Source organism: Botryllus schlosseri, chromosome 4, assembly GCF_051294905.1.
Source record: "Botryllus schlosseri isolate E-star chromosome 4, Bs_hap1, whole genome shotgun sequence".
Lineage (NCBI taxonomy): Eukaryota > Metazoa > Chordata > Ascidiacea > Stolidobranchia > Styelidae > Botryllus > Botryllus schlosseri.
The window spans coordinates 2,154,600-2,182,485 of record NC_137239.1 but is presented as its reverse complement, the minus strand read 5'-3'; the positions used below and the strand labels follow the sequence as shown (position 1 = coordinate 2,182,485).

Here is a 27,886-nt window from a genome sequence, read left to right as displayed (position 1 = left end):
CGTTTCTTTTCTTGACAGTATGTCCTATATGTAAAAATAATTCCGAATGTCTGGATTTTCAATGCCGATGTAAAAGAGGCTATGAAGGGATAAATGGCAACGAATCAATCTGCGTAGGTATGTTGACTTGATTTGTCTTACTTCTAGTATTGTAAGACACATGGCTGCCAAATATTTCGAGATGTTATCCATTTTATATTTGGTAATTCAATTATATGCTCTTCGAATAGCAATTTTAGAAGCATACATTTAGCAATACCTAATTATCATGTACAAATGAAAAGATGTTAACGAATGCTTGGACAACAACACTTGTGCTTCAATCGGACAATCTTGTGTCAACTCTCCTGGAGCTTATCAATGCACCTGCAATGACGGCTACGTGCCATCCGAAAATGGAGAAGATTGCATAGGTTGGAGAAAACTACTACCAAGGTACCAGGGATAGAAGTTGATTTTCCATATGTTGAATTCAGAAAACTTCTGTGAGCCGAGCGATTGTGGAGCGAATGCAGCCTGTTACGAGGATTCAGCAAATGATTGTTCGTGTTTCGTGGGATTCGCGGGGGATCCAGGAGTTGCATGTTTTGGTAAGTATATCAATCGACTAGTTAGCATACGTTGATTAATTCAAGGCCGGTAGAACCGGCGTACCAGGTTTGGTAATTCGAATACACTAACCAGAAAAAATGATGTTAATGTAGCATTTAACGTCATCATGAAATATTCCGTTATGATCATGAACTACCGATATCTATATGTTGTTCCATAACACAAACAGCGCTGTATAGTGCTGATTGAAATGGTGTCATACTGTGGTAGCATGGAAATCAGTTACGCAAAAAGTATTCAAGGGGGAATATGACTTCTATTAATCGACAGAAGACTGCACCAACAACAACTTGGATGATTCTGGAGATCTTATGTCATATTCCCTATGGTAACATTAGGCTATGGGCTTAAAAACTGCATGTGAAGGCAGGTAGCAAATACAGTTCTGCAACTGATATTAAAATAATACCTTCAATTTTGTCAACTTATGACACTGCTCTGCGTGAATATCTTGCTGATCATTACTGGGTCAGGAGAGGTGATGTCCAATCATACCATCTTTATTATTTCAAGTATTATATCTCGTTAGACTGGAAAGTCTGGTATACTTGATGTGGTTTAGCAAATAAATGTGATAGTATGGTTGACCTTCAATGGTATAGTGGTGATAATTGATTTATATTTTCTTGGACTCTTGGCAAACATGCGCGATCGCTACCGCAGTTATATCGAATGCTGTCAACTGTCTGTGTTTGGTTATCGAATTGTTGACATCTTTCTGTGGTCTTGTAATCCAAAGTCACTTCTGGTTACAACTATTCGGAAATATCCGCATCAAAAGTGACAACTATCCGACTATATCCGAAACATTGTGATAATATCCGAATCCTATCCGACTGCCACGAAATCGTCCAATATCCGCTCCGAATGCTATCCGAGTCCGTCCGATGCTCATCACTGGTTTAAATAAACTGCCAAAATTATGGGTTCAGTAACTATAACACAGAGTGTGTAATCTAGCTCCTGAAGGATGCGTAGTCGTTACGTTTGGTATTTCTTGACGTAACACGCCCCAGACTGTCTTGTAGACACAGAAACCACAGGACGTCCAACAGCATACCTTCGCTTTTTAACCAACCGTATATTCGAATATGTAACCATAGTGTCCTATATGGTGTAGGGTTACGATACGTCCTCTTTTAAGAGGATTTGTCCTCTTTTTTGACTTTTTCGAAAGTGTCCTCGGAGGACGCCCTTTTGTCCTCTTTTTTGAGATTTTGTCCCCTTTTTCGAAAATTTGGGTCAGATTTAGAGCAACTTGCGAGTGATATGCCGCAAATTAGCACAGAAGTGACGCTCCGGCGGGTATTTCGGAGTGAAAAACGTTGATTTTAGCTCTGGGCGGAAAGATGACCTCTTTTTAGTCATCCACCTAGCAATGCGGAAAGAAAAACGGTATTTTGAGTTTTGAGCGGACAAGATGACTTTTTTTTAGTCAACTGATCACAAAGTGGGAAAAATTCACCGGTTCTTCTCCGGTTCTGCAAGTTTCAAATTACTGAAAAAGTGTCCTCTTTTTAGATTTCCAAAATATGGTAAGCCTAATATGGTGTCGACACAAGCAAATCTCACGGCTTAGTGAAATTGTATCACGTCACAATTTCCATTTGGCTACAGGCAATTTGACGGTCATTTTCGACCGGCTTGCCGAGCATTAAATTTGGTAAAACGGGTATCAATCGAAAGCTGACTCTGCACTGATTACGAAAATATCAATTTTATTCCGCTCGCGGCCCTGGAACCCCCACAATCCGCCTCGAATTTTTCATTGTTATGGAGATTGGCATTGAGACGCAACAATGCTGTCCGCTCTTTTTCTCTTGAGCTACTCTCTCGTTTCGCCAGACAGCATTGTTGCGTCCCAATGCCAATCGCCATAACAATGAAAAATTCGAGGCTCATTGTGGGGGTTCCAGGGCCGCGAGCGGAACAAAATTTAAATTTTCGTAATCAGTGCAGAGTCAGCTTTCGATTGATACCCGTTTTTTAATGCTCGGCAAGCCGGTCAAAATGACCGTCAAATTGCCTGTAGCCAAATGGAAATTGTGACGTAATACAATTTTACTGAGCCCTGAGATTTGCTTGTGTCGGCACCATGTAGGACACTATGATGTAACAGTATATGAATGTAATCATTTTGGAACAACGCACGTATATATATTCATACCAATACGAGAGTATAACATATTGGCGTGTCAATTCTTGCCAATATCCTATCGGATGTTTATTGAGGAATATTTTGTATTTTGAGATAATGCATGGCGATTTGTCTACGTTTACGACCCTTTTATCGGCTACATGACTTTACCGCGTTACAACATGGCGTAATGAATCGAATTCGTTATAATAACGTTCAGGAATTTTCACTATAAATATTGTTCAGAGTCGTTTAACCGTGATTAATCATATAATTATTATGATTTACCAAGACGTAGATGAATGCGAAGCAGGCATGTTCGAGTGTTCCGACGCTGAAATCTGCCACAATACGATGGGTTCATACTACTGCGACTACATTATCGGATACACAAGGTCCGAAAGTGATGATTGCATTCCAAGTGAGTACTTATCGTAAAAAATAAAAGCTATTGCGCCCATGTTGCGTTGCAGCTGCGTTACAAATATTGAACAAAACTAAATAAATAGACAGTTTTTGCACTAATATCAGAGTATCGTTCCAAGATCATAACAGAACAATCAAACCCAGCACGTAGTTTATTGGAGGGTTCATGGAGGAAATTTACAATCCACTTTCAAACCGATTTGTGACTTTCAATATCTTATCCCGACTTCGAATACTGGATGATTTACAAGTCAGAGGCAACCATCCTCTTACAACAAGCCCTTGGTTATTGAAATGCGCTACGATTGATACATCATTGCAAACAGCCCTCGGACGTGATCCATCACCGCACATTGCCAATCGTGTATTATATTTATGATTATATTTTTGAGCAATACCGAAACAGAATGCCAATTTACAACTATTTTACCAATGTTACCAATGAAATATTAGAACTGACTCATCATCTCTTACATGAAAGCCACAAATATATTTCTTTTATATGGATTCCAGGACACTCTGGTATTAAAGGGAATGAAGTCGCCAACCGACTTGTGAAAGAGGCTGCGGTCCATGACTTCACTGACCAAAGTGTAGATATTATTTCTAGCGAGACCGACTCATTGATTTTAATTCACTGAAGGTAAAACTGGAACCAACGTTTCATCGAAACCGGGGCTGCTGGAGCACATTTCAAGCAGTTCTGCCCTGACATATACACGAAACTACCAATTATAACTACGCCACGCCGTGCCGAAACCACCATTTTCAGATTGCGGACCGGACACTGTCGTCTCAACTCCCATCTTAGCAAAATTGGATGTTCCGATACCCCTGATTGTACCACATGCCATGATGAAGAAACTGCAGAGCACGTTATTATCGAGTGTGCGCAGTACGCCAACCAAAGATGCCAGTTTAGAGCTGCCGTACTGAACTTGAAAGTACCCTTCACCATGGAGAATATATTAAATACCGATTAGATATTACCTTTGCTGTCGGAATTCATAGCGAAGACAAAGACACAGTAATAAATGGTTAGATAACTGTATATACTTATCACAATAGCAATTCGATTAGCAACTGTCTGATGGTTACGTAAAGTCTTTGCTTAGGGTTTGTATGTCTGACATGACGCCAGAGTTCAAAAAAGACTTTTTGGGAACTTTGATAGACCACAGATGCCTCATTGACTTCAACAGCTGTTTAAGTACATTTCGATCATAAAGTCATTGACTACTTCTTTTGATCTCTATAATTTCAACTTAAAACTCACAATAAATACGATTTCTTCCATGTAAAAGTGGATGAATACGCGATTAATGTATCGATTCAGGAGCAGTGGCGTGGCCGGGGGGCAAAAGGTCATGCCCCCCATATTTCTTGAATTTTCGTAAATCAGTATAAATGAAAGTATTATCGAGAAGTCGAAATGAACCTGGAACTTTGGAACTGCGTGAATTACCGTCACTGCATTACTTTAATTATATATTTTATTTTATTGCACACTGATTTTCTATCACATTAACATTGGCATTTTGGGCTCGTTCGTGAATCTATTGCGTATTGCCGGACTACGGACTATTTTAGCTTCACTACGGACAGGGGGCGTGCGTCAGTCTGTGCGTCATATGTATGAAGAGTCGTGATGAAAGTGGGGGGTCGTTCCACTGTGAGAGAGCTCCCCTGAACTCATCATAACCACCCCTAAAAAATTACATTTTTGTGGCTACGCCCTTGTTCATGAATCCGACCCGCGGACTGGAGAAGTTGCCCGCCCATGCGCTATACGATAGCGTATCGTAACTGCGCAATGCGATTTTTCGGATTGCAGGCCTGCGCCGCAGCCGATTGACTTACGTGTCTTACGCCTACTATAACAACTGACAAGTGATTGTACTTCCAAAGCGACGTCCATCGTATTTAGTGATTTTGACGTGTATTCGGTGTCTCGAATATACGGAGTTGCTAGATTATGAAAGGAGGCAATTGTAATCGTCATCCATGCAGTACCAACAAGCAATTACTTTGTGCCTCAATCAGAGTTGATTAACTGCGGATCAATGGTCCATCAATAATATCGAATACGTCATTTACGGACAATAACGACAGAGACTGAACAAAATAAGGGTATCTAAAGATAACATGCATCATGATGTATTAGACTTGTAATCAATTGTGAATTCGCAAGTGATGCGTGTATTACATCTGTTTCAGTTCTCCTTTTCGGCAGTTATTGATAATAAATATGCAAATTTTGCAATTATGATTGTAAATCCGATCAAAATGTAAAATTAACGAATTTACGCAACATTCGCCTCATTTATTGCAGTTGCATGTCCCCCAGTTGCGGTCCAGTGTAGCAGTCTGAATTTTCTAGTTGAACTGTGCGAAAGTGCAATGGATCAGGTCACAAGCATCACATTTCCCTCGACTTTTGGTGGATATTCAGTAACATCAGATACGACTTGTGGCGAAAGTACGACGAACGGTGAGTTACGCGGTTGTGACGGGAGAGAGCGGCTCTCGTGGGAGTGGCCAGCGTCATATAGTGCAATTTTTACAACAATCAAAGTTCGCTTCACCCTCTTGAATCAAGCCCCTGTAGGCTACTTCCGGTCTTTGAACCGACAAGATAACGCGCGTACCAAATATTTAATAGGGCATGGTCACCATACATACGGTATCAAAATTCCTCTTTGGAAACTTCATCCAAATTCATTGTTCCACGCTGAGCCGAAAACCCAGTTTTCGTCGTTAATTTCCGATAGCTTGTCGCGATTTATTCAAACCAGACATGGTGAGTTGTAATTGTAACACCAATAAACAAAACAGAGACGGTTCGATGATTGAGCTAAGTGGTTAAATTAATATGTAATAATACCATATAAGTAGTAACTCCTTTTATGATGAAAATGCTGCTGGCCGCATGCCACCCACGTGTTGAGAACCCCTGATCTATAGATCATATATGCTGACGCATGGGTCGTCTTAGTTTCATCATAATCACCTACCTTTTGGCAAAACGAACGAAGTACTGCTTAATTCGTCATAACCTAACCAGCACTATAGAAATTGCGAGACAGTGTCCGAACTAACCAGAGTTTTCAGCGTGTAATTTAACATTTTTTATCCGTCGCCAAGCATTCGGTCGATTAAAGCGGTTTCTGGGTTATCCAGTGTCCGAGTAAAGCGTAGTTGACTGTAAAATATTTGGTGTATGTAGGCTATCAATGTGAAAGATAGACGATATTTTGTTCCAGCCAATACTGCTCTTGGTTCAAGGGCATGTGAACTAGATGGAACGTGGTCAACAGTAACATGGCTGATGTCTTGTGGAACGGGACTTTCGGTAAGAACAATGCCATTATCACAATTTCGTAGAAGTGTGTCTCACAGAAACATGAATAGTTGTTGATATTTCGAAAACTACATTCAATTTTAACATCCAACTCGCATGTGTAGGGTCTATTGTCAGAAGTTATATCAGTCAAGTAATTAACAACAATAAGACGAATCCATGGCCGTATGTTGTATAGCATTAGATGTAAATTTCCCAAACTGATTTATATTCCCTCTGGTATCTCAAAAACTACAATGGTTGACCTACAATATTTTTCAAATTATCTAGTGTAGTTGCGGACGATATCACATGACCAGTGTAGCCGAATTTAGTCGAGTTCATTTGGGTATACTATGAATATACCTTTCAATTGAATATATGCATGTTGAGTTAATAGGAATTTCATTATATATATATATATATTTAGACAGTGAAAATTTACAATACCGTGGATGAATTCATTTGCAGGAAGTTGCGAGTCAACCAATTGAAAGTGTAGAGCAACGAGAACAAGTGTCCGCCAGTCTACAGATCTTGACTTCCAATCCCGAAAATGTAGATAGTGATGATGTGGTTCTGACGTCAGTGGCCATAGATAACGTCACCAGTTCAGCCGATATTCTTACACCAACTGTGAGTCTATTCTTCCAATTTGTACTAAAGCGGATACAGCAGTGCATTTTACCAACAGTAGATTTTAGTTATGTATAGGCCTAGCTACGATACCATCGGGGTAGTATGCAATACTTTGTATTTCGAAAACATTTATACTTGCAATTTAACGCTCATAAACTGGTGACTTGAACTACTCGCGCAACTGTTCTACGATCGATGTAAATTACTATAAAATATTGGTTCTTAACCGGTGTTCCACGGAACAATAAGAGTTCTGTGAACGAGTACCATGGGTTCCATGGATGTCACAACACGCACTCAACTAATACATATGATTTGTTTTGCCATCATTGGTTGCAGGCAGCGAGGCGCGATCAGTAGTGAAAGGCGGCTGTTCTGTTAGTACAGTCGGGAACATTGGCATACGCAAGAGAGGCTGGGGTTCAATATCGAAAAACCCACATCCTGAAACACAAATTCTATCTCCACTATGCTGATTTTGTGAAAAGCAATTGGTATCAAACTTGCGTTTTGACAAAAAATTATGATTACACGATCCCAGGTGAAGCCTTGCATTTCTGAACTAGCATCTGAAAGGGAACTGCAGGAGTCACCCTGATTTGCAATGAATATTCATCAACATGTTTTCGTTTTGTGTGAAAATTATATCCTTATGATTTCGTTGTTTTGACACTCTTTCCATCTACAGTTCATTTTTGCCTCCGTAATTGATAGTAAAGTTTACGTTACATGTATATTGTGGCAGAGTTTGGTTTTTGTGGCTGTGCGAAAATTTTGGGTTCCACGAAAGCTTGCAGATTAGCGTAGGTGTTCCTTGGAGTTTGTAAAGGGCAAAGCCACTGCTATAAATATATCATGTGCGCTTGCAATCCATTGATTCCAATGAAAAAAATCAAAACTAACATTGCGCATTGGTACTCATTAGAAGGGAACTTCATGGCATTCGCGAGCACCCGACTAAACAGACAATGAACTAAAATTGAACATGTTGATTTGAGTACTGAAATCCGAATGAATGATCAATATTGATGATTCGAATCGAATAGTGAGATCCAATGTTTTAAGCTAGTGAAATAATACGCTCCATATAATTTAATGAATGAAAATGGTCGTTTCGTAAGTTATTGTCTCTCCGTGATCCATCATGATCGATGCGTTGTAGAATATCATTCAATATAGAAGGCTCGCCGGATCAATGGCAACGCCAGCATTCCTGCATTAATAGTGATCGATTTGCAGTATTGCTTGAAAACACAATCTCAAATTACTATCAGAAGACTTGTAATATTTTCATATACAAGCTTAGTTGGTGTTATATACGGCTTGATCACATGGAATGTATACGACACCTCAAGTTCTCGATCATTATTATGACGTTGTGACGAGTGGCATTCTAATATTCGTCTCCATCCGAACTTTCACCTTTCACTCGCAATCGAACCACTGTACTCGCTTCTATCCGGCTTAAGTTATATTATATATCTTTATGCTAGCATCGTCTTCCTGATTAACTATTACAGACGGCGACCTCAGTCATCTCGACTATCAGCAATCTGATGGAATCACCAGCATTGGACGAAAGCGGCCAGGCCGCAGAGTAAGATATCTTGCGAGTAGTATAAATGTTACTCCTATTGCAATATATTTTATAGGTTGCTTGCTCAGCTTGATCGCGTTGCTTCCCTTGTGGCATTGAACGATAGCGGGGTATATAAAGCTGTGAGTAACAATGTCTCCGTGCTGATAACCTCAGGTGAGTTTCGTAAATAGCTGAATTTCCAACTCGAACGTGCAACTTGAAAGATCTCATCTAACTTTCGATTGGTTATCTAGTTAGCGTGTTTCAGAGTTAAGTAGAAACCGTTTGCGGTAGGCCTACTTCATATCAAGAGGTTTTAACATAAATTTTCCTATTACCGTTGTTTGAACAAGTATGATTATTGGGATAAAATATATCATTTATGTTATTTGAGAAATGACAAATGTTCGAAGGCAAATGCAATAAGCCGCGAAATCATAATCTTAACAAATATTAACAAGTCCAGGATCATATGTATTTAAAGGTAACGCAATGAATGGTGGAGTCGGCATTACAGTGCTCGTAAGACCCGACTCAACAACGATTGGATTCAGAAGCGATCAATTATTGCTCACGAATTCATCAGAATTAGCTGGAAGCGTTATCAATGGAGAGCGGATACAAGCATCTATTCACGTTCCCGAACTTGCAGCAAATAGTAAAATGTTGTTTTTACTAGATACATATATCTCCGGTATATTGTAGCAATTTATTATGGAAATGCACTAATCTTCCAATATTTGCTATCTCCGATGCATAGAAATGTATCGGTTACATTGTGCGCGCAATGACAAATTTTCGAATCACGCCGATTCTATGTGCTCGGAAGAGACTTCAGAAATCCATAAACCACAGAATAAGTACTTTTAATCAGACTCGATATTATATACATGAGCGTACGACTTTTTTATTTGTCTATAGTGGTAAGTACAAATAACGGAAAATAAAGATTAATCCTAGGCATCATTCTGATTTACCGCCATATCACAAACTTGGCGACTATTGATCAATAAATTGCGATCTCTTAGAACATGAAATTCATTTTACCACCAGCGTGGACAATCAATCTTTAAAACAGTGACAGATGTCCGAAAGTGCATGATCACTGAATGTAATATAAAGATGAACATGTACCGACAGATCCGGTGAGTCAAAAGATAATATCGAAATATCACGAAATTGATATCTGAGCGATTATAGAGACTAGACGTATTCTTATTTGGCGCCTCTCGTTTCGAAGACATCTTGAACATGTGAACATTCATGAATACACTGACGGAAATCAGACACAATCGCAATCTCGCTGGAGATCATGAGAATTCGCGAACGCGATCTAACTCTGTTTTTGTAAAATGAGACGGTGTTTCATCACTTTCAGGATCAACATTATCTTTTAATGTCATCGGTAACACGAATCTGTTTCGACCAAACAACAACGCGCAATCAGTTCCGTCTACAGACGCGAGGGAAACGATCAACGTACCAACTCTGGTTATTTCAGCCGCGGTCGAAAACAGAAATATATCCAATCTCCCTCCAGATGAACTTCTTACCTACTCGGTATGTTCCCATTGCTTAATTTGGTAGAGCCGTCTTTGCCAACGTCTTATGCGAGTGCAGACTCCTATCGGTTTCATGTGCTTGAGTGTGACCGTTGCTAACAGTATTTCAAAGCTGAACAATCAGGTCTGACTAAAAAAGGTCTGGTTGCCTTCAAAGCTAGCTGATGAATGAAAGGGAGCAATACTTTTGATTGTGATCTGTGCTTCGCGTAAATAATGACACATATTACAGCTGACGATTTAGTTGTTCAGTTGTAGTTTTACATAGTGTACTCCGTAATGGCTCCGGCTGTAGAGGCTCCTTGAAACCATATAGTATCTTCCTATTTCATGAAACACCAAATCACGATGCCCATGCATGTACAGAACAATGGGTCGCTTGCTTGAGCAAGAACACCTAACTTAGCAATCCCGCTACGATATTCAAATCCCTCCAGACAGGACACGGCGCTTTGTATCGATTGTATAATTCAAATATATTAAGGTACAATTCTATATGAGTGATGGCCATTTGTTTAGTTATCTTATTCCTAAATACGACTTTTTAGTTGGCGAGTTAGCTTGGACAACCATTAACTGTGGATGTCCCAGTTTGATTCTTGGTGTAGGATATTACGTAGCGCCGGATGTTCATCTGAGATTCTCCTTCCACAGATCCAGGGCCGATGCAAGAAAGAGAATGAATGAAATAAAAATAAAAATAAAAGTTCAAAATCAAAAACTGGCATTATGCTGATGGATGTACCAGATTGACGGTCCGTACTTGGTACTCGACATGCTCCAATCTGTTCGTTGCATCGTATTGTACTTTGTTCGTTCCACATTTTTTCGCGGAACCCCTGAGCAGTTCAGTCGTTACATCAGTGCCGCAGCAAACCGGTTAGGAACCACTACCGCAACTCTAATCTGCTTAACCCCATGCCCAACCTAACCGTTACCCCTAATTCTGATCTCCCTCACGCCAAACTTTCAACACAATGAGTTTTACGTCTATGAATTCGAGCTTGGTGTTCATGGTGAACATGTACGGCTTTCTCGGGGATCGCTGTTTTGATATGGAGACGAAGCGCCTGCAACAATGCATATATACGCTATAGTTTGATCTGAGTTAATAGGTATCAATTTTTAGATCAACAGGTATTTGCGGAATGACCTAAGTGTTCCAATTCATAATGCAGTGCTGTATTTATATCAGCTTTCAGCACAATACGACAATGCAACGCAGGATCCAGCCTGTGTTTTTTGGGTGGAATCATCAAGAAGTTGGAGCGACGAAGGATGTTCACTCACAGGAAGCACTACGGACACGTTGACTTGCTCGTGTGATCATTTAACAAACTTCGCTGCCTTATTGGTGAGAGAATAAAAAAAACTATCTTGCACATTAAGTATAACACAATCACTTGGACGAAAATTAAAAGTAAAATGAGCCGAGTACAAATTCGGTAAGCCCCCTACCACCGTATTCTTCTTCTTAAAATATATCAACAATATGAATATATTCATTCTATATCCACAAATCATTATCAATCGAATAAATATGTTCTTCGGTAGAAAGTCAATGAACCGATGCATTTTAGCAGAGGTTGTTCAAATATTCAGCATTTGTTCTCGAGTAGAAGTAGAAGTAAAACCGTATACATCAGTGATTCCCAAGTGCGGCCCCCAGATAGCCTTCTCGCGGCCCCCACAATATATTAGGAAATCGATTATTGACAAAAATAAAATATATATTTATAAAATACTCTTGCTTGACTTGACCTCTGTGGTTTTTATTCATAGAATTGCAGTAAAGTTGTGAGTATAGACTGCTAACGTTATGTCACTGCTGTTTCCATGCAATGTGCCTTAACTTTACAGTTGAACGAGCAGTAGCTATAGATATAAATAGGTATCGATAACTTTCAAACCAGAAGGAAAACCTGTCCCTCATGGTCGCTTGACTAAAAAAGAAAAAGAGGCTCAACCCCCGGAAAATACAGTTTTTCTTTCTGACTGAAAAAAAAACTTCCCGGTCCAGCTCCGAAATAGCCGCCGTAGCGTTCCTACAGTCCTGACTTAATGTATATCAGTCGAATTTGGCCCTATATGTTACCAAAATCCTCAAAAAGAAGACATAATCTCAAAAAAGAAGAAATTTGGGCGTCCTCCGAGGACACTTTAAAAACAATCAAAAAAGAGGACAAATCATCTTAAAAGAGGACGTATATATTAACCCTATGGTAACTATACATGTGCATCACGTGACTCACGGTTGAATACGCCGAGATGCATACTGCTTAGTCGGCTAAAGCAGCATAATTGGTAGCCCTATATTCAGGGCCGTAACTGCCGCACCCCAAACCCCCCCGATTTAGGGGGCCGAGCCCGAAGGGGGCCCAAAATTATTTCGTGAATTGGCATAAATTATAGACTATTTTTTGAAAATTTATGCCACTTCTTCAAACATTTTTCGCGCTGGGCGCGATTTCAATTCGACGCATATCTTGAATATTGGGTACTCTCACCCAAGAAAAAATACGCAAGATTTATAGAAATGGGCATATCAGCGTTGGCCATGACCGCACCACAACGCACCAAGACATATAAAGTTTTAGGCCATGCAACATGTGACTCCAAGAAGTGTTAACGATCGGCATCGAGAAAGCCTTGGCCGTAAAGGACTGCTTTTATGCTGACCAAAAACTTCGAAATACCCAAAACTTCGTCATATATACAAAATACATATAGGTTTATTTGTCCATATAAGCGCCTAAATGACTGGCGCCGAATGATCTTGACTTGGCAGTCTGAAACTCACAAGACAAATACCATCCTGCAGGAAAGAAAATTATATGCCAGTGAAGAAATACCAATCTGAAGTCGTGTGATCTTCCAGTTTAGTAGGTTTGGGCAATTCTACATTTTTTGATATAGCAGACATCAGGATGTCACGAAATAACATCATGTGAAGAAGTCATACCTAGGGGTCTGCCCGCCCGAAGATGTTTAATTTCACGGGGTCTGCAGTTTCAAGACACCTCTCACTCAGCTCTACCGGTAAATCGGATTACGTGGGCAAAGAGGAGAACCACGCAATTGCCGATTTTATCATGAATTATCGAAATATTCGGGCGTCGGGCTGTCTCACTAAACAGTACAACTTTAATTTCATGGGAAAAGCGAACAACGTCATGCGGGGTCAGTTTATCACCCTATGGGAGCCCGGGGTCCTGAAGAAGTGCCGTTACGTTCCTGCCAACGGGTATACCCCGGATATGTTTAATTCCTATTGAGGGGGCCTATACCTTTACAAACACACCTCACTCAGCTCTACCGGTAAATCAGATTACGTGAATAGAGACAAGATGAAAACTGATAGCAATACATGCAATTCCCGATCATATTGACCGATTCAGTCATGAAACTAAAGAAATTTCTCGCGCTTCGCGCGTTTAGACGACAAAAGCTGGTTCACTCAACGGACACTCAATGCAGCAGATAAGTAGCGGTAAACAGTGTACAGTTTTGAAATCTCGCCAGGGCAATAAAACTACTCCGAAATACCCATGATGACTGTTTCGGTCCGTTTCATAGCCGTGGTATTCGTGCGGCCCCGACCGTACTCTGAAATTCTAAATTTGGCCCTCACACCGAAAAAGTTTGGGAACCACTGGTATACATGTAGGCTACTTATTTACAAGTGAAAGTAGTAACATATTATTTCAAGTAAACGTAGAAATGTTAACATTTCCAAAGTACCGAAGTAGGTACTGAAAAATATATTTTGTCAGTGTTACATACCTTCAAGAACAATCAAAAGAACTAAATTATGAAATGGAAATGTGCATCTTCGCAAAATGACTAGTTAAACTACATTTTGTCGAGTTCAATTGATAAACAGTTTATTTCTCACTGTTTTCACGGCAATTTCGATCTTACAAGTCATGCATATCCATCTGACAGTTTCTTTGTGCTTCAGGAAATCCAAAATGTTAAATAGTAGTAGTTTCACTTCAAAATCGTTAGGTTTAGTTTTTGAAGAACTCACAATGAATATCCACTTGAGTCGGCGGTGACAGTAGATCAGTGGTTCCCAACCTTTTTCGACCCATCGCCCCCTTTTCAAGGTCAACACCGATCATCGCCCCCAAAATTGTGTGTACCGAAAATTGGGCATACAAACTGTAATCACCTGCGGAAAAGGTCAAATTTTCGGCTCGATGTCTAATTTCACACACTTCTGTAACCAAATTTCCGTGGGTTGACTAAAAAAAAAAGGTCAGTCGTTTTGACGCGTCATCGCCCCCCTGTTGCCCCCTTCGTCATTTTCGCCCCCCTAGATCGCCAAATCGCCCACGTTGGGAACCTCTGCAGTAGAGCATGATGGCCAACCTGCTTACTTGTAGCGATAAACTAAACACTAAACAACCATTATATATGTGTACGAAGTCCGCTACATGGCATATATCGCATCATGCACCCGAGATAAGGAACGCAACGATGATTTCGGCAGTTTCGAAACGCAGAGAAACACGGATGCCCTAGACGATTTCAGTCACTTATGTTATGTCTCTGCGATACGTACGATAGATCGCATTCATTTGTTACAGAGACCGCGGCAGGATATTTCCGACTCGGCAGCACTACATATCGTCACAATCGTAGGATGCTCGATTTCAATGTTTGCATTAGTAATACTGATGCTGTTGTTTTGGTGTGTCCCGTAAGTATCCGCTTGCTGCTATGTTTCTCAAGTTGGACTAGGGTATGTAAACGCGAGCTGGCTGCCACCACATTCCAACATCAGAAATGCTACAAATCCGCGGACCTATACATATAAATAACCCACCCTCTGGCCTCTGCGCATTCAACAGATGGTCTAAATAATGCTGAAACCCATTCTACCCCCTTACTTCTCATTTAGGTTTTAATCAAGTCAGTACATAATGGATACTATGCACCTTTATTTGAGTTGTTGGTTCTTTCTAACGAAATTTACAAAATATTTTGCCACAAAACGTTTCACCAAAGTCGCATTGTAGTTTAATTTTCCATATACACTTGAAAGGTTGCTATAAATTATGATCGATTCGAAATTTGAGGCCATGCAGCATGCATGTGTGTGTGAGTGTGTCCAGTTAAAATATACTATAGATCACATTTGTCTTGCTTGGCGATAAAGTTTATATTTTTATGCAGGAATACTCGTATTGGAAGGAAGTTTCAAGGTGCATTTTTGTTACTGAATCTCTCTCTCGCTTTACTCGTGCTCAACGCCACATTGCTCGTCAGTGAAATGCCATTCATAATCTTTGCGGATGATTATGACAGCATTTCAGATTCATGTCGCGCGATAGCTGTCATTTTACATTTTTGTCTGGTTGCTTCCATCGCGTGGATGAATTGCGAGGCAGTTATGCTATTTTTAGCCGTGGTTAAGGTAAGTGACAGCGCTCGGCGTTATATTCAGTTGGAGACCGTGTTGCATTTGTAAGTTGATATGAGAATTATTACACTGGTCAACACAGTTTTTGTTGACTTTGATCTGGCAATTGATTGCAACTAGCTTTTGGGCGCTGAATTCAAAATTGAATTCCATTTTTCTCTATCACGTAAAGTTTTTAGGTTAGTCACCCCACATTGCCTCAAACCTCACATAAATAGCTGGTTCGTGGTACAGAACTTGAGTATAGCTTTCAATGCAATATCCGTTGTAAAATAATATTTATTGAACTCGAAGACTTTTCGGGTGCGTCTTTTCAAGAGTTAACGGCGGCACACTAAAGGGATTTAAACAGATTTAACAGCAAAACCAAAAAGGCAGAGTATGACGCAACAATCAAAATCACAGACCATGAAATTCGCATTGTACCAATGGCAACAATAACAAACAATGAAGTATACGGACATACGGTACTACAGTAGCAGCGCAATTCGTAAATAAACAGTTACACGCACGAAACACATGCACTAATGAGAAATTTGTAGGTTATAGAGGAAATCTTTCTGTCTACAAAAAATAGGTTTGTTCAACTGAATAATAGTAGACTCCAGCACTTTTAGATGAAACAAAGACCTACCACGCGCAATGACAGTGAACATATTGTCATCATAGTGCTGTGCAAAGGCGAGGTTTTCACTCAAATGCTGACCAATTGACGAAGCATATGCTTGGTAATGGTCATAGCGGTCACGCGAATTGGACGATATCCACTTGATTCGGTCTAAAAATGGCTATCCGAACCATGTAATAAAATGCTCCATCTCTAGGGTTTTGAAAGAATCAGATATAGCTCCCAAATTCTGACCAGAAAAATGCCCGGCATTTTTACACCTACCTTGGCTAGGTAACGTGTCTAACCGTTTTGAAAAACTCATTAAATTGGCTGTTCACCGTTGTTATTACAGCGTGTACACAACTAAACACTTGTTGCCCAACTCTCGTAAAGATGTACTTCGAGCCTTTAATGCAAGTAATGTTGTTCACCAATACAAGTGCCACTGTGATAGTAGGTATGTAGGACGTACATCCCAAAGATTGTTTGAGCGTATTAAGCAGCAAATCCCAAAATTGATTCGGTCGAAAACATGCGCGAATAATCGCACGGAGCTAGCACGTCAGTGCAAATTGGCTGCCAAAACAGACTGCTATTACGTTTACCAAGCATATGCTTCGCCAATTGGTCAGCATTTGACTCAAAACCTCGCCTGTGCACAGCACTCTGACGACAATATGTTCACTGTCATTGCGCGTGGTAGGTCTTTGTTTCATCTAAAAGTGCTGGAGTCTACCATTATTCAGTTGAACGAACCTATTTTATGTAGACAAAAAGACTTCCTCTATAACCTAGAAATTTCTCATTAGTGCGTGTTTCGTGCGTGTAACTGTTTATTTACGAATTGCGCTGCTACAATGGTACCTTGTCCGTATACTTCATAGTTTGTTATTGTTGCCATTGGTTTGGTACAATGCGAATTCCACGGTCTATGATTTTGATTGTTGCGTCATACTTTGCCTTATTGGTTTTGCTTTTAAATCTGTTTCATCACTTTAGTGTGCCGTTAACTCTTGAAAAGGGGCACCCGAAAAGTCTTCGAGTTCAATAAATTTTAATTTAAAATGGATATTGTATTGAAAGCTGAACCTCACATAAAAGCAGTACTTTTAATATTCATTTGGTGTTTATTGTATAAAACGTTTCAAAAACTACAACCAGTCGAAAGTAAATCGTTAGACTTCAAATAAGCAATAATTTTGCACTGGTTTATTTGGTTGATTTAAACTGATATTACTTGTACAGTACAAATAAAGTGCGAGTTTCAGGGTCCAAATTCACGCTAATAACCCATAATTCTGTAGGTTGTCTATTTTGACACACGAGCAATAATCAGCTAACATATGTAAGCTCTGGTATCTTATCCCATCATCTTCAGATGTTGAGAGACATTGTCTCCTTGGCCTTCTCTGACTATGTCAAGGTTTCAGGAAAATTATGAGGATATTTTAGTTTTTTTTTAATGTCTGCTGTCCGACATAAGCATATGGCAGTGGCACATGTGTATCAGGGTTACATGTGCTGTGCATCCTTATTGTCTGAAAAACAAAGAAAACTCAATATTTCAAAGCTGACACATACGATCCAATCGTGCTCATGATATTGCAACAATTCTATGTATCTGTAATTGTTCTCAATGTTTCTGTATTATTCACGAAGACTGAGTGCATGTGCAATTGTTACTGCACTTAAGACGTTGCCATTTTGGAGAATGCCACACTTTAGCATCCTTTTTGAGCTACCTATAGGCATTTGTCATTCACTTGAGTTCTAAATGGGGATTCCTAACTCCTCCAGAAATCCATGGTGACAGTATCATGCCAATACCAGTGGCACAGCAATACAAAAAGCTACCGAAATTAGGCCGACGAAGAAAAGGCCAATTCTCCCGATCGAAAGTGAGATACCTTCTCTACCTTGCCAAGTAATCTTTTCTCACTTCGTAAGGATGTTCAAAGTTCCGAAAATTTCTATGCCAAGTCCCAAAGCCTATGTCAGATCAATAACTAGTGTTGATTGACTACTCTACATTTTGAATCATCTTCAACTTCAAAATCTATATCACTAGGTCTGCTATCCCTAAGATCTTCATCTTGATCCAAAGTATCGAGCATGCAGCAGTTTAAAGTTACACTGGATAAGCTGAATGGGGCATTGGACCTATAGCAGATGATGAATGTTTATTTTTTTTGCCATATCCTACAGTTTGCATCAAATATGTCTGTGAAATATCATCGGATGGTTGCATCCTCTAACCAAAAATCGGAGACAGCATCGGCTTGGATCGATACCACTGCCTTTTTTCTTAATAATTCAATTGGACCCTTGGCTAGATAAGTTATTATATGGTAAAAGTGTGCATTTTTATATGGTATGGAAAAGTATTATGGCTAAATTCGTGAAAATTTACATATTTTGGACATATGTCGTAGGGCAAAAAGTGATAGAAGAAAACCAGTGGCATTTCTGGAATCAGCACGCCAAAATTAGCCTAAATCAAGTGATAAATCGAAAGTAACAATTTTTTGTTCAAAATTGTTGCCAGTGTTATTTATGCAATTCACCAAACAGCTTTTCAACATGGGAATCAACCAGATAACCAGATGATATATTACCGATAGCCTACTACACGCACAAACACATTGTGTTTTTGCTCTTAGGGCTGAAAATGACCATTTTATTTCCATGTGAATATACCCGACACGCGATCATTTAGTAAAATATATAGAATAGCATAGAGGACTAATCGTTGCTCCATAAGGAATCAAAATTCTAAATTGATATGCCATCCAATCACATGTGGTGTGGTAAATAGGTAAATCGAGTCGGGACGGACTGGTGATATCCTCTGATACACAGATGTACTGCTATCTGTTAGAATCATTCATCATTTATCCAATTAAAAAGGGCGACATCTTCGAAGATATCTGAAACCACGTGAAGGAACATATGTCACTATATTTTCAGCCCATTTTCACGCGAACAAGGCTCAAAGATCAGCAAGTGATTTTGTTGTCAATATGCTGGGGATGGTTCATGCCTGCCGTATTCGTTGGCATCGTTTCTCTCGTCGATATCAGTGTTTACGAATATCCGTACGAAGATGGTTTTATTGTTACGTAAGTGTCACATGGATGAATCAATGTTGAATACGTATTTTATAAACATTTTTCTAACGTACAGATGTTGGATTGATCCCGATTACATCTTATACCTGGCCGTCATTCCTACTGTCATACTGATCAGTGTCAACCTGATTGTCTATGGCATCTTAACGTACTAATTATGCCTAAAGCGAAGTTCCATTTTGGTGAGTGGACAATACACATTCCATGTAATGACTTCCTTCATATCTTTACACCTCGTTAATAATAGAACGTGGACAGCGAATAGTTTTGTTTGATAATAATTCGAGTTTAGATCTACAACTACAACTGTAATATTTATTGTTTCTTCTAGTAACAGCGTATCAGTGTATGGGTCAGAATGTTAGAAGCACTATTTGATCTAGCTACTGATAATCATACTCCGGATGCAGTGATGGAATCAAGTCACGACCATCGACTCACGAGTCATCTCGCGTCATTGCACATTTGAATCAAGTCAAGTCAATCGATTTTCGAAGGTGACTCAAGTCCTGCCCTATCAAGAGTCAAGTAAAATTCAATTGTCGATGTATAGTTGATGAATTTTAATGTCAATAAATTTTGCTAGTTGTGTGAAAGACATCTTAGTTGGCCATTTATCTTGAATCAAACAACGAATATAATGGTAAATATACATTCAAAAGGACGTTGTGTCGCTCACGCACAGCAAGCACTGCTAATCGAATACCTGAGTAACTGCATAGCTGCATGTTACAGTCTGGTAATATCAGCCAACCCAGAGGATCGAACACGAATCCGTAAGAAGTTGATACAAATTGATATCGTTCAATACACTACCCATCTGCACATCCATGAGAATATAAACGCATAATCTATATTCGTTCAATTCGAACTATTTAAGAGGGTTGGTAAAGAAAAGCACCCCACAATGTAATCACTGAGCTGTCTAAAAAACAGAGACACGTTGCTACTAGATTAATCTACTACTACTGCGACAGCGTAAGATGTAGTTATTTCGTTTGCAGTCAATTTAATTGTGATGTATCAATGGAGATCCAGTAAGGCGTACAGTCAGTGAATGACTGGTTGCTCTCGCGAGTGACGCCGTCAAATCGCAACATTCATAATATACATAAGATACGGTGATTTATTCGACACTGTGTACTTGATGACTTGAAATTGACTTGTAAATTTTGCTTCGAGCCACGAGCCAATCTACATTTTGGAAGCTCCTAGTCAAGTCGAGTCAAGTCATTTTTGCAACGTAACTCCAGTCAAGTCAAGTCATACGCCCGAGTCTGACTCGAGTCATCACAACATTGCCCGAATATAAGTGCTCTGGTGCGGACCGGCGCAATGTGTAATATGCACATGCAAAGGTGGCTTTGCTCCATTGCATTGCTACAGCTATAACATCTGACGAGTTAATCAATACGACATTAAATATAGCATTTGTTGAGAGTTATCGGTTGGTGAACCAGTTATCCAATGGTCATCAATGGCTGCTGTCACATTGAAATTTACCTATTGAAGCAACGAAATTGCAGGATTATGCAAATTTCAATCCTTTTCCGACAAACACCATGTTCAAGTACACCGTAATAAACTCAGCCACTAATACGGACAAACACAATGATTAATACGCAATCCATCGAGATTGGCATGTGTAAATTTTCAATTACCAGTTATGGTCATCATAAAATGTCAACTGGCATCACTGACATCAGTGTATGCAATTTTAAAAGGGGAAATCGCGGATCGACTCAAAAGAATCTTACAGGAGAAAACTAGGAATGAATTTTAATATATTCATGATGCTGGGGCTAACATGGATATTCGGCTTTTTCCTGCCCGGAGTTGAAAACGAAACGGCAGCACTCGTTTTTGCGTACATATTCGCCATTCTGAACTCATTGCAAGGTATGAGAACTATCTGACTTCATTGCCGGCATATGATTTCTATAAGAGTTAGCCAACCCGTTGCCCCGTTCGGTCATTTTCGAAATAAGCTGCCTTTAGTATCCCTTACGAGAAATAACAATACAAATATCTGCATAATTTATGGAATATAGTTAAAACTGTATAAGCAATAATGAGACGCAATATTCGTGATATAGCTATAACGGTTAAGGTGCTACACATTTAACTCCTGTGCAGAGCGATATCAGCATTTCGCTGCCAGTCATGTCCGAGCCATGACACACCAAGATATATCAAATGTCGGTCAACATGTCACTTCGCTCCCAAAATATTTGTCGGCTATGAGACCTTGACCCGAAATGATCAACGCGTCATCGTCAAAATCTTCTACATTGATATGTCTAGACGACGAATACTGCTGTCCTTGGGATCTCAGCACGGCCAAACAAATACGACCCAAAATACACGCAATATATGCAAGTAACAATCAATAATATTGACCTAGTTACTAAATATCAACTACCAAATGAATAAATCGTGGAAAATATTCAACACGTCGGCAATAAAGGAAGGATGCTCATGCTCATCCACGGGTCAGCCTGCAAAAACAGTTTTTTATAGTGTTTATCCTGGATTAAATGATTGCTGGTGACAGTACTATTCTCTTACATCTGCACAAAATCAGTACACATTAACTTTATCCTCTATTCCGACGAATTGTTTATTGTGGAAAGTCAGCTAATTACAATTTTCTATCAAATCTTCTAACGCGTGTGGAATATTTTATATTTTAATAGTATAAAACAGTTGACTCAAACACGCGGCCCGCGAAAAATTTGGTACTGCCCGTGTCGGTATTTTGGATTTTCAAGTATCATGTTCGATCATATTTAACTGGCACCTATCTTATTTCTAATTTGAGAACATAAAATTCAGTCTAAAACTAGGCCCACTCTAAAATACTGAAGCTCCTCCTCACACTTGGCTCTCACAGCACTTTCAAAAGCTAAAATGTGGTGGAACATCAGCTATCAGGTCGCAATACCCGATCATGATGATTCGTGACTAAAAATTGTGATTTGGACTCGGGTGCGATGTTTCATATAATCCGGACTGACTGATTCATAAAATAAAAATATCTCGAGTTGAGTCGGGTCAAACGTTAAAATCAGAGAAGGACGTGTTACTCGTAACATGACGTATTGGTATAATCACGGGCGCAACATGCTATCTGAATGTCGGAGAGAATATAGCAATATATCAAAAGGTGGTAGCTGGCGTTAGTAGCATTTAGGTGTCTAAGCACGTCGGTATGGTAACCAGTTGCATATTGTTACCCCCTCGATGTATAGTTAATTACATTATGGATCTCTTTATCCATGACATTATCGCCAATCGAAGGAGAGTAGGGGTACGCTCCACAGCTGTAACACCAATGGATTCTTCGGCAATCGGACATTTATATTATATATATATGATCTATTTTAATATTTGATAACATTTTTAATTTGACGCTGGCAATGACATAATCAATAGACATACTTACAAGGAGTATGTCCGGAACTCGGCTTATACGCTACACTATGCTCAAATGCCCTAATATAAGATTAATCTTTGTTACATTGTAAAATATTCTACCTATGGTTGTAGTACGTCAAATGTCCGTCAGCTGCACAATTATAACGATGCAGATTTTACGATATCATGGTGCATCAGTCTTCTCGCATGGTGTCTATAACTCATTATTCCAACAAATACAACAATAACGCTATTCAAATATATTAAAAAATAATAGTTTTCTGTCGCAAGCGTGAATATATAAATAGTGAATCACGTTTTCACGATATGTATGGAAAGCCAGTCCGGAAGGTCCGTCAAATAAGGCCTATTTGAAAATACACAACATATGCTCATTATATGCTGTGGCCCGCGGTGACATCAAAAGCTAATAAGTTACCCCGCGAGCACACTTGAGATCCGTAACACTTGTAACACCGATGCGTAGAAACTAGAGATCGACCGATTATCGATATGGCCGATTATCGAGGCCGATATTTAGAGCTTTCCCGATTATCGATATCGGCCTATGAAGGCCGATATCGCGGCCGATATTTTATATTTGAAAAAATTCAAAAATTTCGGAAATTCAATGCTCCGTGTTCTCAATCTCAAGAAATCGACGACGCAAAGGGCGATATATGACAGATTTACCACCCTTGCAGGACGAATTTAGCTGGGTGAGCATGCAGAGAAACTATCCTTCCTGCATTACAATCTACCTTTTCTGGACTGATCTGCAATTCTGTATCATATTTTGCTTTTTGGGTTATCCCAAATTTCATCGAATGTGCACAATTAAGCAATAATTCTTTTCAATTTCAGTTTTCTCGTTTGTTGTTCAGCTTTCTGTGGCATGTACAAGTGCTATCTTGCATAATATATAATATTTTTGGTAAAATTGTTCTCTGCTCCTTTCATATTAATATCGGCCAATGATATCGGTATCGGCCTTGTGAGTGAGCCGATATATCGGTATCGGTATCGGCCTGTAAAAATCAATATCGGTCGACCTCTATAAGAAACGTAGTGGTGACAATCATACATCGATCCAGATACCAATCGGGTCTTTGTTAGAACATAATTAGGCGGCTTGTGGCAAGTGACATAGGCATCCATTTTATTGCCAAAGACCAGAGAATGCGGTCAAAAAGACAGCTTCAAAACTGATATCAATCACTATGCAAATGGCTTTATTTACATGCAATTATACAGCAGTCTACATTTTACCACGGCGATCATGGACATTGCAACGTTTGAACTGTCTGTAACATTTATTTACAGGGTTCTTTCTACTACTTCTATACGTTTTGAGAAATGATGCTGCTCGACAAACTTTCCGTAAAGAAATGTTGACAATTTACGAGAAATTTGGCCTGAGCAGTACCAAATCAAATATATCAAGTCGAAGCGGGTGAGCGCAATGAAAATAATTACGTTAAGTGTCTTATTTAGCCGCAGTCTTTATTTGTATCATTTTGCAAACTATCGCAACACACAATACGTTCCTATTACAACATGAGTATATAATTTGTTTTAATATTAGTAAATTATAAGATAAGTTATTAAAAGTATGACGGGGTATATATGGTAAACAGGAATATAATATACATACATCTAATATTAAAGAGCTTCTTGGAGGTGAAGAACTTCAATATAGACCTACAATTGAATAGTATGTTCATGTTCATATTGAATGAATGAATGAACAGTGTCGTTGGGAGGGGCCGTTCACGCGTTCATTTGTGAGATTTGGAGTCGACTTTTATCAAAATACACCAGCCAAGGCGGCTGTGTCAACAAAATGAGTTCATGCACCATTTAAAAATGTTACATTGAACGCCCTCCTATTCGAAATTTCATACTGGTGACTTCATATTTTACGTTTGTTGATTTACGATGTTCTTTTGCATTCTCCACTAGTTGCTGACGAATACCCCTGACGCATATTAGCCGCAACTATTCGGTTCATTTCAATATGAATTGAATATAATGTAGAGTAAAGTAAAGTTCAATTCCTGAGATCTAATTTCCCCCAAGGTATCACCGTAGTGCAATAAATGGGTTTAATGTCCTTTCAATGTGACATGCTGTCCACATGAAATTGGTTGGCGGGACTGCATTTCAATTATGATATGGTCTCATGATACGACAGTCTGAATCCGACTTTATGCTTGTCATAATATGATTGAAAGATCATATTTTGCGTTCAGAACCGTAAATTTATCTGCAATTTTCGAAAATGAGTCGTCACATTCGTCCAGCCAGAAAAGTCCGCATGCTGGTTACGTATCGAACATTGTGGCGGACACGCGGACAGTAGGAACGTACAAAGCTTAGGCCACTTCAATTCAGCATGTGTTTTTGTGTGATTTAATTCTACTTGGATAATTTTTTCAAACATCTTTTATTTTCATGAACATATTATTTGGTGTTCGTATTATGTGCGGCCAAAGGTTCTCCCGATGTTTTGTTAAATAAACTCATGTCTTTGTACAGTGGTGGTTAGTTTTTCGGGATAAAATCACAATGATTTATGAGGGACAGTGAGGAATATATCATATTTTGCAACCGTTGAATTCTGGTGATGTGGCGTTGATATTACCATGTTTTTATTCTACGAGTTTATTTAATAATAAGTTAGCGATGTATATACTTCGCTACAGGCAGTTGGGCTGTGGGGACTGAATCAGATTTTAGGTAAGGATCATCTTGGAGGATTTCATGAAATAATACTTTTTGGTATCGGAGTTATAGTTTGTGAAAATACTTGTCTTATAACTCCAACTGTTTTACAATTACTACTTTAACCCTTTCAAAGAGGGTGATGCATATTTGCATCAGTTCAAGGCGCAGGTAACGATGGCAATCTCTTCATCAGTACCTACCTGTCTTCCATTTGCTATGAAATGCCGGTAAAATTCGGATAATATGTTGTCCAACTAAAATTTCCTGGTAGAAAATATCCCCCAAATTCTGCCAGAACATCATAAATCGGCTGGGTTTGTTTGTGGTATTCATAGTGTTTGTCGACTACTATGGTTATTTTCGCCAGGAAGATATTATCCATTGTTATTCCGTAACTGCCGACTTGTAGCACGGCTCACATCTGGACAATTTGTAAGACATCGTTTACGCGGATGAGATGGCGAGGATTGGCACTCAGCGTGATTTTCTAGCGTTGCGAACAATAAACCGGGTCCTAGGGATATGTTACTATGGGTATTTCATGATTCTTTAGGCCCTAAAGTTTAGGGGGTTATACAATTCAAGAGCCATATTTGTATACACAAGAGAGCGCATGTTTGACCACATTTCTCAGTCGTGTCTGAGGGAATTATCAGACTGTCAGACATCTGTCAGAAGGTACTGTTACTTCGTTTCCATGTACGGCCGACGGACGGCCGAAAGGCCATGACGCATGCGTTGTACATGTCCGCCGTGTTTCGATGACGCGGCGTATACGACCGTGACTTGGTCGAACTTGGGTGGGCGAAACGTCCGCGATGACGTTTTTGGCGTACTTACTCAGTAATAATTTCACCATATCACAAGATTGCGATAAAATGAGTCGATAGGAATAAGCCGAGACGACTCGTAGCGGTCATTCAATCAAATAACCGCTTTGACCTGGAACACTCAGGCCCAAATTTAACATGTAAAATGGTCATGATGAACCAATTAATTAAAACTAACAGAAGATAAAATGAGATGGAAAAAGATGAAAATTAGGTGGCATATATCTTGGTATGTGGGCGATACAGGTATTGGGTATCGTGGTCCTATAATTTCGAGCACAAACTAGTAGTAACTTGTTGTCAAGTCTACCGGTACTACTGCTTCGTCGTCATGACTCTGGAATGGTCTCCGAGTGTCTTGTTGATGACTTGCCAACCAGGGGACTGTGAATAAGTTTATAAGTTCACCTAGTCTGTGGTCAAACCATACTCTGTATCAATTCAACAGAAGACAAACCCTTGAATTATGGCAGCAGCATATGTGAGCAGATCACGAAGAAGTTTTCGATAACCTAGGGGTGATTCGCAGGAGTACCACTACTATACTAACTTCCGTTGCAATCCTAATTAAATCCTGGTTTCTAAATGCTTCCAAGACCTGTCCGGAGTGTCAGCCGTGGTTAATTTGATACAAAAAGTGTACCATAATAGTAAATTGCAATCAGCTGATCAAAGATACCGCGACAGCATGGCTGACCGGCAAAGGCAAAGTCGATAGCCGACGAGTCGGCCCACGTGAGTTTGCTGTACAACAAATATTCTCCCGTTCGTCGGCCGAGTCTTTCGAAAACGAGACCGTCGGCCGTGCATGGAAACGCAGTAGCTGTCTATCAAAAGTAATCGGCGCACAGGACGCTTCCACTGTATTTATTTTGTTTGGTCTTCATTACATGCTCATTCGTAATCGTGTTCGTGATAGCATTCGTTATCGCGTTCGTTTTCGGGACTTTGCTCAACCGAACAGCATACTTATCTTCGGGATACGTATACCATGTTTTGTTCGTACTCGTGATGAATTTGAAGTGGGAAACTTAACTCATCATTCGGTATACATCGACGAGCTGAGAAGGATTCCTTGATTGCTTGACTACCCATCTAAATTTGTTGACGACAAATTCCGGAAATTAATATTGAAGTCCAAGCAGAGGTCCATACTATATGATCAAAACTTGCGGAATGATGATGTTTTTATGACTGGATTAATTAAGACTTGAAACGAACACAAAGACTTTATGAGACCTAAATTTTCCTTATGGCAGACCGATTATGACATGACAATTACATTGCGCTATTGGCAATGCCATAATTGTTTTCATTGTCACGGCTATCTAGCAGCTATTGAAACAGTAAGGGCGCTTGCTAATGGCAAATGATTGTCTCCAAGCCAGTTAGAAATGTTATAAAGTTCTCTAATACAACGTTTTGCAGCAACGACTTTTATGTTATTTGTT

At 39.5% G+C, this 27,886-nt stretch overlaps 1 protein-coding gene across 1 annotated transcript; it reads left to right on the top strand.

The window, feature by feature from the left end:
* Positions 1 to 25,413, top strand: LOC145436837 (adhesion G-protein coupled receptor G2-like). Its single transcript, XM_080314050.1, has 19 exons — positions 1 to 117; positions 285 to 413; positions 477 to 590; positions 3,042 to 3,170; positions 5,508 to 5,666; positions 6,439 to 6,527; positions 6,987 to 7,151; positions 8,675 to 8,751; positions 8,807 to 8,907; positions 9,218 to 9,391; positions 10,112 to 10,293; positions 11,491 to 11,649; positions 14,888 to 15,000; positions 15,477 to 15,717; positions 19,301 to 19,452; positions 19,517 to 19,643; positions 21,186 to 21,360; positions 24,202 to 24,331; positions 25,131 to 25,413. Exons 4-16 carry the CDS (start codon positions 3,065 to 3,067, stop codon positions 19,614 to 19,616), a joined length of 1,818 nt encoding a protein of 605 aa, XP_080170176.1. The 5' UTR covers positions 1 to 117; positions 285 to 413; positions 477 to 590; positions 3,042 to 3,064; the 3' UTR covers positions 19,617 to 19,643; positions 21,186 to 21,360; positions 24,202 to 24,331; positions 25,131 to 25,413.
* Positions 25,414 to 27,886: the final 2,473 nt, after the last annotated feature.